The sequence below is a fragment of the Chionomys nivalis genome, chromosome 12, assembly GCF_950005125.1.
Source record: "Chionomys nivalis chromosome 12, mChiNiv1.1, whole genome shotgun sequence".
NCBI classification, from domain to species: Eukaryota; Metazoa; Chordata; class Mammalia; order Rodentia; family Cricetidae; genus Chionomys; species Chionomys nivalis.
Window position 1 is genome coordinate 45889655 of NC_080097.1, and position 15414 is coordinate 45905068.

General features: G+C 43.2%; 1 protein-coding gene across 1 annotated transcript in view; it reads right to left on the reverse strand.

Annotated features, from left to right (window-relative positions):
- Window positions 1-6226: 6226 nt before the first annotated feature.
- Window positions 6227-15414, reverse strand: part of Ebf2 (EBF transcription factor 2) — a 194769-nt gene continuing 185581 nt past the window's right edge. The window contains exons 15-16 of the mRNA XM_057785942.1: window positions 10687-10854; window positions 6227-7345 (exon numbers count right to left, since the gene is read on the reverse strand). Coding sequence (XP_057641925.1) covers window positions 7314-7345; window positions 10687-10854 — 200 coding nt within the window. The 3' untranslated portion in view covers window positions 6227-7313. The remainder of the gene's footprint in view (window positions 7346-10686; window positions 10855-15414) is intronic.

The following is a 15414-nucleotide window of genomic DNA, read 5'->3' on the forward strand; positions in this document are numbered from 1 at the left end:
GGAGAACATACATCTGAAGACATGAGAACATGGGACCTTGGCTAGGAAGCGTGAGTCAGAAGTGGGCTTACCTGGTGTTTCTACTCATACTTGAGAAAGGACACCCCGAAAGGCGATAAGGTGTGCACAGCTTTCTTTGCTACTGATGCTGAAGCCCTTGATTTTCAGAGTCAAGTTAGACCTCGTTGGGGAAAGCATCCATCACTGACCTATTCCCTCCAGTACCCCTCTAGCCAGCACAGCCCTCCATAGGCAGACAGCAGTCCGATGCTTCCACGAGAGACCTGAAGCATTTGCCTGAGGCTTCATGTCTCCTTGTCCCTTCTCTGCCTCCTCCAGCTGCTGCCTCTGCCATTCTGATGAATGTCAAGGTGAGACTCCGCGTTCTGCTGTCACTTCCCTAGTGCCTCTGCCATCAATCATGTGTCCCGTGTTCCCACCAAGGAACAGCCCCCTGCATACTCCCGACATCAAAACGCATCTTACGAGATGGAATCCTGGTATGGTATCCTGTTTCTCTTTAACTTCATCCTGTGCCCAAGTCCTCTGACAGTTTCTTTAACTGAATTTATCTTCAGTGTGGTACCCTGCTCCAAGCCAGCACAGATGGTCCAGCTAAGAAATCCTTTTGTGTTCAGTTCAAAGATCAAATGTATTTCCCACTCACCCTCTTTATTTTTATCTCTTATTCACTCTCCTAGCAAAAAAACAGTCACACAATTGAGAAAAAAAGAGAGTATTACTGAATATGGGAATGGCCCATGAGAATTAGCATAAATTCCTAAACTTGGGGGCCAGTAACAGATGAATCGACAAGGAAGAAGAGTTTAGCCTGATGAATGCACGTACCCTTTGGGCACTACTATCAGAATGTCACTGCCTAGGCCAAGGAGAAAACATATTATACACAAAGATATTTTTTGGGTTTTCCTGAAAAGCCGGTGGTAAGTTTCACAGAAGAGCTGGTTAGTTTCTGTGCCCATTTCTTATCACTCAGTGATTCAGGGAGGAGACAGATTCTTGGGCCCCAGCCACATGTAGATACAAAGACAGCAAGATAGAAACCAGTTGCTTTATGTTTTCAAAAGCAAGGACACAAAAGCACCAGGGCAGAAGGGAGCTTATGGCTCTTGTGGCTTGTGACATGGATGTCTATGACACGTCCAACTTCGGACCTATTTGTGTTCGTCAAGTCAAAAGTTCTGCTTGCTGGCCTACAAAATATGGTGACCTTGCTTCCAGGTGAGGCAGTGCAAAGTGAGGTACTTATGAAAGTCCCGTTTCTTAGACGGTGTCAAACATGGCTGAGCTTTACCCGACAGTCCACGCAATGAGTCATCGGGCTGACAGTGATGTGGTGCAGTGACCAGATGGGTCTGCTAATAATTAGAAACACATTTCTATATTTCACAGGACGGAGGAAGGAAAACATCACAAGGAAAATGTTACATGTGGGGACAATTATTCAATGGGCCCTTGGCTGGGATTTGTGGATATGAACATAATTCAGAGGCAAGAATGAGATGCTTGGAATAAGACGTGGAGAGTTCCCTTATTGAAACAAAACTAAGAACACAGTTACTCACGTTCAGCCAAGTCCTGATTACTCAAGAAGTGATGACCGATTGGTCGATTACCAAACTGTTCCTTGCCCTTTCTCAGTCCCATAGTCTGATGCTTCTCAAATTTTTAAGAGTTGATTTGAAAATTAAGAATTTTGTATTAATAAAAAAATGGAAAAATTCTTGAAAAGTCATCAGAGTGTTTCTTAATTTTAGTTGGACTGGATTTTACACAAAGCTAAAACAAAAGATTATATTCTCAAAGTAAGAAGAGTCAAAATTGATACATTAAAAAGTTTTATTGGGGGAGGGGTGTTGAGACAGGGTTTCTCTGTGTAGCCCTGGCTGTCCTGGAACTCATTCTGTAGATCAGACTGGCCTCGAACTCACAGAGATCTGCCTGACTCTGCCTCCCTGAGTGCTGGGATTAAAGGTGTGCACTGCCACCACCCAGTGGATATTAAAAGTTTTAATTTACAGTGTTGGATGGTGCTGGGTTTTTGTTGTTGTTGTTGTTTGTTTTGATTTGTTTGTTTTGTTTTCAAAAAATAAACAACATAGCGGAGCTGTACTTTCCAGTGAGACGAGAGGAGAAGAACCACCATTGGGGTTCAGGGTTGGAGGTCCACACTTTTTGTGCTTCCACGGGACACGGGCACTTTGTTATGTTTTATGACATCTCCAGCACCAGGGAGGCTGTCCCTTGTCCATGTGAAGTTGATTGTCACACCTTTCTGTATTCTGGGAAATATTAGTGACTTTCCTCATTACTATGATCAAAATACATGACAGGAAGCAAGCTGAATAAAGAACTGTGTTTGACTTAGAGATCTAGAAGTCCATCCTACTGGGGAGAGAGAGGCTTGACAAACAATACCATCTGGTCACATGGTATCTCTGCTGTCATGAAACAGAGAATAGACAGGAAGTGGGGCAGGGATATAAGACCTCAAGTCTGCCCCCAATGACCAACTTCCTCCACTGAAGCTCTACTTCCCAAAGGTTCCACAACCTTCCCAAACATTGCCACCAACTGGTGTTCAAATGTGTGAACTTGGTGTGGTGCTTTTCACATGCAAATCACAAAACTCACAGTATGAAACAATAAAGAGGAGGGGATTTAGAGTGACTTGCACATTTCAAAGAGATAAACTTTGGATCTCCTTTCAATGGTGTGTGTGATACACACACACACACACACACACACACACACACACACACACCATGGAAATTGACCATTTCTCTATGTTTCTTCCTCTCCAGAGAGGCTTGCCTATCTCACAAGACTGGCTGTCTACGCCAAGCAGTCTAACCTCCTCCTAGACCCTCACATTGACTTTCCAAAGACAGGAACACAAGTATTAGAAACCTTATCTTGGCAGTGGATTCCAGCTGAAGGAGCTGCCAGCTCCTGAATTGTGATGCAAATGGTGCTCTTCCCACATTCTGATCTTGTTGCCTCCAAACATAGTACAGACACTGATTAATTAACAACCCTCTGTTCTGTGCCGTCTAGGATGAGTGGTAAGGAAAGAGCAATGGGAATTTTCAATGACAGAGTAAAGGGAAAGAAACGAAAACATACAGAGCTAAAGACACTTGCGTCTGAATTTTGACAGTCATTGTTTTTATTTAAACTTCTCCACCATCTTTGCAGGGAAAGGATCTTGGTGTAAGGGTCTCCCATCCACCTTTACGGGCAGGGAAATTGAAGTTCAGGAGTATGATTCCCCAGTAATCAGTTACAGTGAGGGGTAAGAGTAGGATTAGAACTTAGGTCTGTTCATGTCTAACATTCACATTCTCTCTGCTTCTCCACAGAACAGAAGACAGAAGATTAGCATTTCCATCAGCCTAACTATTATCCTGGTGGCTATAGAGCTATCGATAGCTTTACTCTTTACTAGAAGTCATTTTGGCCTCATTCCTGTCTTAAAGGCAATTTTTATGGGCTCAAACTCTCGAACCTGCAAAAATCTGGAATTGAAAAAAAAAATGTGAGCTTTGTCCTCAAAAGTCAAGCCCATAACACAGCAGGTGTCCCTTCCAGTCTGTGGGGTAGGGAAGGACTTACTAACTTCTTAAATGGAGAAAACATGAACTGCTGTTGGGACTTGTCAGCTCCTGAGAGCTGGGACCGCGACTTCCCCTGCACGGGCTACTTCCTACCAAGCTCATGGATGTCAGAAAACTACCTCTCAGGCCTGGTATCTATTTTCCTACCAAAATCCCCAATTTTCTCTGGACTAATGGGCGCAAGGCTACATGATGGTCCCATTGCTAGCCATTCTTTTGCCTACAGCCAGAGTAAATCCTATGCCCTGCCTTTCTCTTTCCTCACCACTTGAGAGACAGAGCTGAAGTCCTTGAGATGCAGGTGATAACTGACCTCAAGGCACGCCCAAACACTGAAATTCCTCGCCCTGGTGAATTTGAGTATGCTGGGTTTCTTTGCTCCTTGCTTTCATTGCCAGGCGGGAGAACCAGGATTCACCGTCAAGAGCCATGTGAGAAGTCACTGCCTAGTTCCCAAGCCTCTGTAAGGCCAGCAGCCCTTCTGTCTCCCTGTGTGACTATCCTTTAACTGTTTCCTTCCAGGGAAATGGGCCATGCTCCTTTCCTGTGATTAAAGGGTAGGCACTGAGTTTGACACCTCCAGTTCTTCACCCAGCATCTAAAGCGTCAATCTACATTTGTTCGATAGATGGTTTCACCCCACAGTAGACTACCAACCTCGAGACTTCCATGTACCCAGCGCATCCAACAGAGCAAATGGAATCCCGCGAGTCAGGGGAGGGTTCTGAAAGAATTTGGTCTATGGACATAAGACAAATACATGCAGATAATTGGCCTAACATCATTTTCAGTTAACCACCTTGATATCATACTTTCATTTATGCAAAAGTTTTGGTAAGTTTTCCTTAACCAGAAGAAAAGTTGGGTGACCAGAACCCAAAGTGAAACCCCCTAAATCAAGAACAGCTCCCAAACTGAATTTCTCCCTCAAAAAAAGGCAAAAATTATTTTTACAGTACAAAAATTTTATTTTTTGTTAGGATAATTTAAAGTTTAAAACTGAAGTAGACATATTCATTTTACAAACAAGATATTCTTTCATAAGGAAGACCATTAAAAACAGTAAACAAAAAAAGCTGTCTTTACAAAAAGCTCTGCATAGCAACTTTATACTGTATGTAACTGACAAAGCAAAAAACAACAAAACTATACAGTTTGGAAATGAGACCTTGCTGTACAAAAGGTAAAGATAATGGTTTTTAACCATGCATGTTGAAATGTGCAAAGAAAAACTGGAAAGAATTTGGATGCCGTAACAAAAGAAATGAGATAAATAATGCAGTCAACTGTCCATTTAAATGAAAAATCTTACACGGTTCCTCTCCAAAAATAGAACAGAATTTTGTCATTACCTATAGAGATACCTGTCTGCCAAGTGGCACAAAAATAACCTGGGACCAGAATCATTTAATAGCAATGACTAAAGAGGACAGAGTGGCTTCGTTTTTTAAGTTATTAGTACACTAAAAATAATCCTTACACACGTTTGTACAATTAAATAGGTCTGTGGCTGCCAAGGTCCTAGTGAATGGTCAAAGATGTCCGGTATTTAGTTACACACAGTCTTGGGTGTAAAACTACCGACAGACTCTACGATCATTCTGAAGACAGTACTGCACTAATCTTCATGCAAGAGAAAGATTCACAGGTTCTAAAAGCTATTGCTACTTAAGAAAAAAAAATGTCCTTATGTTGGATTGGCTCAAATCCAGGTTTAAACATGCTTAATTTTGCTCGGCCTCCATTTTGGGATGGTAAGGTTCGTAGTCCACGCATTCTTTCCCCAGTACCGGGTTGTTAGCCAGGGCGGTTGTTCTCATGCATTTCCATATATTTTGGCGCTGGGAGCCCTGACTATGAAGGACTGTCAGCAGTAGTTATGAGCATGCCGGGTTTCAAAAATTGTGGATTCTCATGTGCTTGAAGAAAAAGTGTCCTATTGGGTGTTTCCAGAGCAAACTAAAGGCAACTTAGACAGCCGAGTGTTGGGTAAGTGAGGGCGTGTGTCAATGGGCATTGAAAGGGTCATCTAAAATTGGCTCAGAAGCACGAAAGATGTTTTCCCCATGAAAACTGTATCAATTTCCAGTGCCAGAAGCCTAACCAAGAACCCCGAGCTAAGTCTGTGGAAACAAGGCGAAGACACCTGACCTGGGAAATCATGACATCCTATTGTTAAGCCACGCAAGTCTAGATGCATCTCTGGGACCAAACACATCTTGAAGGGTCTACCGTGGTTAGCAACTACTGCAGGGTTTCCCCTCCTAAGAACTAGGTAGGCAGCACAGGGCTCCCAATGCAGGCTGCTCAGAACACAGCTACCACTAATCCCCCAATCTCCAAGGAATCCCAGTGTCCATGTCTTTGGGCAGAGGGACAGAAGCTTGAGGATTTTTTAGTATTCTCTTCTACACCCTTCCCCACTCCTCCCAGATACAAGTTTTTCTGAGGGACTTTAATCACACAAAAGGAAAACTCTGCATAGAAAGGAAACAGTCAAAGACTTACCCCAACCTCTTTCTGCAAAGTTCTGTGGAGCTTCCTGCCTCCATGCCTAAATTGGGCACCGGAAGAGAAAGAACCATACAGCTCTGTCAAGGAGAAGTTCTACAGAGCCCATGGACAGCGTAGCTTTGGCCCTTCTCGGAGGCAGTTCTGATCTAGGGATAGACGGTAACACAGGCACACCCTGCATTGCTCAGAAAAGAATGTAGTTTTGAAAATGCCACACCAAGGGTGGACACCACAACCGATCTGGGAAACTCTTTAGAAAGCGGGTCTGGGAAGGAAGGGATGGGTTGGAGCATTTACGGGCCAGCATTTCTCTGAGTCTGGCTTTGCAGCGGATTGCTCTGTGGGAATCCACACAAGATACAGTGCTCTTGTGCATGAGTCGGTAAAACGATGGAAAAAGAGGGATGTGGGATAAGAATCTAATAAGCAACTGTAATAACCACACACCGTTAAAACTCGTCACTACCTGCTTGTGTCGATTTCATTTTACATCAGGAAGAGAGATTCCTCTCTTCTAAAAAAAAAAAAAAGTCTTAATTTCTACTTCTACTTACAATAAGTTACGCGTTTATTTATTTAAATAACTGTAAAACATTTTAATTTTTTTCCCTTTTTTGTTGTTTTGTTTTTTTAAAGAGCTTAAGGTATAAGCAAACACACATACAACATTTCCTCATTCAATTCAGGTTTCATTTTTAAGAAAGTCTCCCATGCTGGTACCCTGTTTTGTTCAATTTTTTTTTCTGCATAAACTAAATTGGTATCTGAAAGGATTCATAGAAAATAGAAACTTTCAACTTTTTTCCTACAAAGAAAAACAAATAGTATCCAAAATATTAAGCATGAATGTTTGCCAATGTTTTTCTTAAATATTTTACAAACATAGGAAGGTGGTTTTCGTAATGTTCATAACAAAGAATTGTGTTTCTGCTCTTAGCACTGACCACGCCGATGATGTCTTTCTGTCCTTGCTTGTGTTAGTTACTGTCAGTGCTTCGTGAGGATCATGAGACCAAGATGGCGGCTCCTTGCCTTCCCAAATCTGTCCAACGTGGCCACTCAGGGGCGCAACTCTCCCCAGTGAGCTCAGAGTGCTTCCTTCATAATTGGTCCATTGGAATAAGTAGTTTTGTGCTATGAGAAAGCAGTTCTTCCTCTTCTTTACATTGGGGGTACAACAAGTCCCGTCATGGCTGCAGGGAAAGAGCGGCACAGGATTAAAACATCAAGTCTTTTTGTGGAAAAGCTGATCGGGAAAGGAGGGCAGGTGTGGGAGCAAGATAGTGTAATACAACCCAGGGAGCTGGTGAGCGGTACATCCGTGAGTGGGTTTTCTCTAGCATTGAGCTAACAGAAGCTTGGGTGCTGGTGACCTACATCAGGTCCCCATGTTCGTTTGGCAAGCCCTTTGTCATTTTTGTCTATTAAGGGGTCATCTTGGGACAACAGAAGTAAACAAACAAACTAAATAGCAAAGACATGTCCCACATCACTGGGTAAAGCCAGAAGGGAAATAAATGCTGAGCCTGTTGGCTTTTTAGGCATTGGTTATAAAAAATCAGGGGTTTCTCTCCACCCTAAGTATCTTCATGAACTTTCCCCCCTAAACTAGATCCATTCTTATTTAGTGCTCACTGATGGTGTGGGGCGATAGTCACCTAGAAATGCTGGTCTTTGAAAAAGACTTCATTTCGTTACTAGTTTGGGAGTCCACCCAGTCCCAACTACCCACGCCCTATCCAAATACATTATCCACTGCCTCCTCCGTCTAGTGAAGAGGATGTGGATGTGTCTGGGGAGCATCAAGCCTGATGTTTTTCCGTCTGTGTGAGGCATGAACAAAGTAGGGGATCACAGAGCAAAGCGCACCCCTCTATCCTTGGCTGTGCTGTAACAAGCCCAGAGGATTTTTACGGACATGGAAAGTGACGACAAGTTCCTTTGTATCCAAACTTTCAAACGTCTCTGGCATTTGGTTCCTGGATTTCTCTTGTCTATATTACATGGATGGAAACAACGACTCATACAAGTATCTTTCTGAGTTATGCTCACCACGATGCTTCCAAGGAAATAGCCAAAATTCTGGCCATTCATGCTCTCTCCAACCCCATCTCTTTCTCTCCCCTTCCTGTCTTCTCCTCCCCTCCCCTCCCCCTCCTTTCCTACCCCAGCCAGTTCTCTCGGGTAAAATTGTCAGCTGTCTGTTTCCCTGCCCATACAGCCTTTATTGAATGTTTGTGAGATCTGGATTAAGGTCTTACACAGCTAGCAAAGCCTTAATTATTTTTGCCTGTATTACTATATATTGAATCGATGTAAGTTTTCAATAAAGGCAGTTCAATTCTGGACATTCCCTGATGACTTGGATATATAACAACTGCTGTAATTATCCAGGAGTGTAGGAAGTGTGTGTGTGTGTGTGTGTGTATGTGTGTGTGTTTCTGGAGGGAGCTAGAAAATGAATCAGACACACAGCATATAATATCACCTTAACAATCTAGATTCATCAACTGTAAATGCCTCATGAGTAAGGCAGAGGGTGGGACAGGAAAGTGCCGTAAGCATAGTGTTTGGGGGCTAGAAGCCTGTCTCGCACGCCTCCTCTCTTGTTCCCTATTGCACCCAGTGCTCTCCAGCTCTTTCTTTCATATAGATCGCAGAGGCCCAAAGGCTCAGAACAGCAGACTTCATTCATGCCCTTTTTCCTGATCCACCCAACACAAGATGGGTTGGAATTCTGCTAGATAGTGACCTTGACTTTGTACTTAGAGAAACCATCGGGGAGGAGGGGCATTTTCATCGGTGACTTTCATGGTGGATAGATGCTTATTCGCACTTTGTCCAGGTCCTTCTCACCTTGGGTGTTTCACAGGAAAGCAATCCCCTCCCTCTTTCCCGGTGGTAAAGTAGATACGAGTGAACTGTCCCCGGAGAGACAGTGTGCTGTCAGAGCACAGGGTCTAGGGCCCGAGTGCCTGGATTCAAGTCATCAATCACTAGCTGTGTGGCCTCAAATCAGCGGTACAGCTAAATCAGGAGAATGGGCTGATCTGAAGAGGATATGTGTGCCGAGTATCGGGGCAGAGCCTTGTCTACAGGGCACATTTCAGGGAGTATGGTCTACACTACGAATCATGAAGCCAGAGCCTCGATTTCCTCACTCTATTCCCCTTTCAGCTTAATGTTGATGAATGAATGAAGACAGGGAACTTGAGGGGCAGAGACATCCTCACCAGCAGGGTGTGAGGAGGGGGACACATCAGACAGGGCCCCCATGGTGTTTATTTCCCAGGATGGAAACACAGCCCTTGTGGAGAAAGTTCTAATCCTGCTCTGAGTGACAAGATGGAGCCTGGGGGGTGTTTGATGAGAGACAGGGTGGGTGGAGACACTTAGTTACAAGCTGTGCTCCTTCTCTATGGCTTAGACATCTGGATGAAAAAAAAAGTCCCATCCAATATACAGATGTTTCCAACTACCCACATGTTGGGTGGCATGGACTTCCACAGCCCAGCTTCTTGGGAGGAATGTTCCATGGCTGTTCCGAGAGCTGGGTTTCCAGTAATGGCTTTGACAGCTTCTCTGTCATCTCTGTCAAAATGTCACAGTCCCTAGGGCTGGAAACCCGACATGCCTTTCAAGTTCCCTCGGCTACCCTCACGGTTAATCCCCGAAGATGTGGAACACATCCGCTTTCAGCAAAGCCACCGAGAGCTGGGGTCCCCAGAAGGGCACAGCCCATCCCAGGTCCCCACAAAGCTCTGCTGACCAACACTGCCTGTCGTAAATGTTTCCATGTCAAGACATGAGAAACAGTCAAAAATAATGCGGGTCACCAGTGAGCCGCGGTGCTCAGCAGGTTCCAATTTGCTCTCTTGCCATCAGCTGCCTTCCATTCTCAGCGGGATGATTAGATTCTCATGTACTCATCACATTTGTGTTACGTCATGCCATATTACATCTTAGGACGTTGCTCAAAAGTGGCTTTGACGGGCGATATTAATTTTTTGTTCTTAGAAATGGTATGGCTTTTTCCCCCCTCTTCCTTCCCTACTTCACCCCTTGATCAGGCACCTGCTATCAATTTGGCCAGCACATAGCCAGAGTTTTTGCTCCTGATGGATCCTTCCATATGTGCCATGGGAACGAACATGAAGGGCAGATGGTAAAGTCAGCTAGATAAGAAATAACCACAAGGCACCTGAAAGGGACAACAGGCACCTTCCAGAAACAGTGAATGGCCCTATGGAAAGCACAATCCTGGGCTGCCCTGGGTTGAACATGTGGTTTTGCTACCGCTAACTCCATGTCCTGCAAATGCTCGGCTTGGCCTCATTCACCCCCATACTAACCCAGGACTGGGGGAAGCGTCAGACCAGCATCCCTGTCATTCATGTCCCACCACAAAAGTTCCAGGAACTCTGTAGGCGAGTGCTCAGAGCTAGAGAGCAAAGCTGGGATGCTTGCCCTTCCTTTGCCTGCCCCAGGACCCTGGGTCACATGCACCCCTAAAGTGGCCGGTCCCTTCTCTTACCTCTGAATCCATTCCCATTGCCACTGGAGCAGGCGGGCGAAGGGGAGCCTTGGGGCCTGATGACAGGGGCAAAGGCACTCTTCTGCTTGACAGCAGGAAAAACTGAAGAGGAAAACGGGAGGATGGAGGACGTGCTGGAGGATCCGACGGTGGGGCTCGAGGACATGACTGGAAGCAAAGTCGTGACACTCTTTAGGAGGGGGCTTGTCGTTCTTTTTTTTCTCAACATACACATTCTCCGCAATTTGCTTGAGAAATTATTAACTCCCGGGAATTGGTTCAAGTACCAGTGATTAAAAACAACAGACTTGAGGGATCTTCCTACCTATTTCCATAGTGGCTGGGTCAATTTACATTTCATGCTGGTCATGTGGAAGTGTTCCATCCTTGCCAGCATCTGCTATTGCTTTTTTTTTTTTTTTTTTTTTTTTTTTTGGTGATAAGCATTCTACTGGGGTGAGAAAGACACTCAGTATTGTTCTAATTTGCATTTACCCTACAGCTAAGGTAGTGGAAATATTTTTCACAAGTATGGCACACCCATTCATACCTCTTTAGAGAATGATCATGTGCCCCATCAGTCCATTTTCTGATTGGCCTATCAGAGACCATGATGTTAGGCAAAATAAGTCAGATGCAGAGAGATGATAGCATGTGTTTTCTCAGATGTAGTACTTACAGTTCTTTAGAGCTACTTAAAGTCATTGTATGCATGCATGTATATGTATGTAAGCATAGATATGGCCCTGAAGCAGGAGTCTGAAAGTGAATACTTCATACAATATATATATATATAGCCAATAAAATGAAAGAGAGAAATCAGAAAAAAATGTCAAATGCAATAACATTCTCTCCCCACCTAGGTGGAATTGCCACAGAAACAGCTACTGTGGCAATGACCCCATTGGAGGAAAGGAAGGCCATGTGAGAAGACAGAATGCTCCTCCCACTGCGAGTCCAGGAAGGCAGGCATCAAGGCAGGGAGCCTATGCAGAATGGGAAGCTTCTTTTTACCCTGAAAAGAAGCCCTATCTGGAACTGTGCGCCACCTGGCAACTCCCGTGCCCTAGAGGTTTGATGTTCAGGGCCAAGAGCACATGATTGCCCCTCCATGAGCTACTTCTTCACTCTGTGCAGGAGCTGATTAACATTCAGAAGATCACCTCCCTCTCTGGACTTTCAGTGCGCTTGGGAAATAAAGCTGAAAGTCAGCCTCCCCTGACATAATGCTCAGAGAAGAACCACCAATATTAACAATATTAACATTAAATAATAACTTAAGGGGAGCCAAAGGCTAAGGGTGGTCATTTCCAAGAAAAATAAAGGCGGTTTAAAGAGCAAAGGGCCCCACCTCCTCATGGCACATACTCCACCAAGTTACATCAGAGAGGAAAGCTTGTTAATTGTGCCTAAGCTTGCTCAGAAAGAGCAAGTGAGATGCGGGGAAACAGCACCAACAACTAAATACAAGGTGAATTGAAGGTCAGAAGCTTTGGTACCCCGAGGTAGACACTACCCCGTCTCCCCTGCATCTCTGCTGCACCTATAGCAATCACAGGCAGTATGTACACCATGATGTCTTTCTTCTTAAACATCTGTTTTATTACTTCTACTCATGTGTGGGTATATGCACATGAGTGCAGGTATCCAAGGAGTCCAGAAGAGGACACTGGATCCCCTGGAACTGGTGTTGCGGACAGCTCTGAGCTGCTCCGTATGGGTGCTAGGAACCAAACCTGGGTCCTCTGCAAGAGCAGTGGGTGCTCTTAACCACTGAGCCATCTCTCCAACCCCCAGTATGTCAACTTTACAGCAGAATCATAAGTCAAAATTATAATAAGAAAAAGAAAAGAAGGGAGAGCTTCTCTCGAAGGAATACTTATGCTTAGGCAATATGATTTAAAAGTCTATGGAGAAAGACACACCCAAATAGATGTCTAACATCTTTGCAAACACGAGTAAAAAGAGCATTGGAAAGGAGAGCAGAATTCCATGTCACGATGAGAAATTGGACCACTTGACTGTACTAGATAGACAAGATGAAGGGCTCATCACTGGGAATAGATCTTGTTTGGGCTTCCAATCTTAAGATCCTCTTCCAGATTTGGCTTTAGCATCAATAAAATATAAAGCAATATAAGAATGTCCCCTTCCCTTAATATCAGATTTAGAGGCCAGAGAAAGAATGAGAGTCAGGAGGCTCTGGTTGACCATAGTCTAACCTCTGTAACATTAAATCCTCAACTTAGACTCCAAAAAGACACCCTAGCTTCTGTTGTTGTAATAGCCTCACTCAAGCATGGTAACAGAGAAGGCTCTTCTAAAAAAATATGATATGGTTATTAACTCATAGAATTTCATAGATGCATATAGTATATCTTGATTATTTACTCCTTGCTCCACACTCTAACTCCCTAGATCCACATTGACCTCAACAATCCCTCCAAACATCATGTGTTTTTAAAAAAAAATCTACCAAGTCCAATTTGTGCTGCTCACATGCTCATGGGTGGAGGCCCACCCACTAAATTGTAGTCCACTTACCAGGGGTCACACCTCAATGAAAACTGGCTGTCCCTTCCCCAGAAGTCTTCAACTGTCAATAACTCCTCAGCTAGAGGTGGGTGATGATGATTCCACTCCCTGATGGAATGCTGACTGCCTTGCTCTTGCGCAAGATATCAGAGAAAGTTCTCCAAGTGTATGCAGAGTCTATATATGTTCATACACATAAAATGTACACACATATGCACACATGTACAAATACATACACACATACATTTATATGCACTAATATACACATGCACACACATAACACATGTACACACATGCACACACAAATGTGCACTGTACACACATATACACATACGTAAGTACAGAAATAACTCATGTACACACTCATGCACACACATATACATACATACACACATGAATTCATACATACACACATGTACACTCAAATGTGCGCATGCACACACACATATAAATCGTGTACACACAAATGCACACAGACATATATATGCCATTCCACTCATGCCCAGCATGTACGTCATTCTAACAAACACTCTTCCTAACATGCGACTCAACCTACAGTATGTCTCAAGTCACAGCAGCTTCTCAGGAGAAGCCACCAAGTGACACAAAAGAGCTATGGCAGAGCTGACCAGTGCAAACCCTTGTGAAGGCATTTCTCAAAAATTCTGTGGAAATGACAAATGACACCCAACATAAATTATAGCTCAAAACATTTAAAGTCTTAAAGAAATTCTGTGCATTTCACCCAACATAACTTCTAACTTTATATAGTTCGATAACCATGCTATTAGAAAGTTTTGTTGGCAAGGAGAACACGGTTAGACATTAAAAGATGTGGCAAATAAAAACCCGTATTATACTAACAAATAGGTAGACAAAGAGTTGGGAGGAAGCAAGGTCTAGAAATGGACATGGTTAGAGATGAGACCTAAGGTTCAGAAAGAAGGTTGCACATGCCATGTTGTTGGGAACTGGTGCAAAAAGCTCAGTCACTAGCCAGTGCGATATTAAATCTATAAAATTTAGAGTTCTTCCTTGGGTTCCGTGTGATAGCAAATCTAATTAGATACGGAGCTGTTTGCAAAACTAAATCTGTGAGAGAGGCAGATGCCTCAAAGGTTATGTGACCTACACAACGCTCTGACCCACGAACTCACAGCAGACGAGAGAGAATTGACCCACAATGGAAAAGCTTCTGTGACTCACATATGCGAGAAGCAAATGTCAAATCAAGAACAAAGTTTGCAATGCTCATTTAGCGGTGCTGTGCCCTTGATAGCTAATGTGTTGCTTACTGTAAGTTAATCAGGAACAGAAAAAAAAAAAATAGAAACTAGGCAAAGAATACAAATGAAAATGGCGGAGAGACCTGAACAGGAGTATACTCCAATGGAAGAATTAGAAAACAGTAACATCAATGGTAACAAAATGCTATTTTTCATTTACTAAATGGATAAAAACTAAAAAAGGACCAACAGGCAAGGGAGCTCATGCAGGCTCTTTCCCGAGGAGAGAATCAGTCCCTCCAGAGGGACTTTGGCAATACATAGAGTGTGTTCAAATGTTCATATCATCTGACCCACTAATTTAATCTCTAGAAATTAATCTCAAAGGGCTGGTCACAAATGTGCCAAAAAAGAAGAAAATTCAAGGACTTTTTACAACAATAAGAAGTTGGAAATACATGACCCATAGTAGGGTAAAACATTTTAAGCCCATACAATAAAGTCTTAAATATTTAGACTAATATTTGAGAAGAATATTTAGCAATGCTGGAATACCCCGATGAGCAGAGCAGATTATACAACAATACATACATCAATATATACATCAACCCAACTTCTACTTAAAGAAAAAAAGTACAGGAAGCAAAGCGTGAAGAGATGTGATAAACATTTGATCTGTGGTATCTCTGACAAAACTGTGAGCATTTCCAAATGTGTCCCTTTCATTTGTCATATTTTCAGAACTTTCTATGATGAACATATATGACTTGTGATATAGGAGAAATTAAAGCTACTAATGTTTTAAAAATGGGAAAATATCCTTTTAGGGGAGGCAGGTAAGAAATAAGAGGATCACTAACAAAAGGTCCACTGTCCTCTTAACAGCCTGGAAACAAAATTCTCTGTTAATTCATCTGATAAAAGAAAAGCAGAAGAAATGTCCTAGTCAATTTTGTTTTTGTTTTTA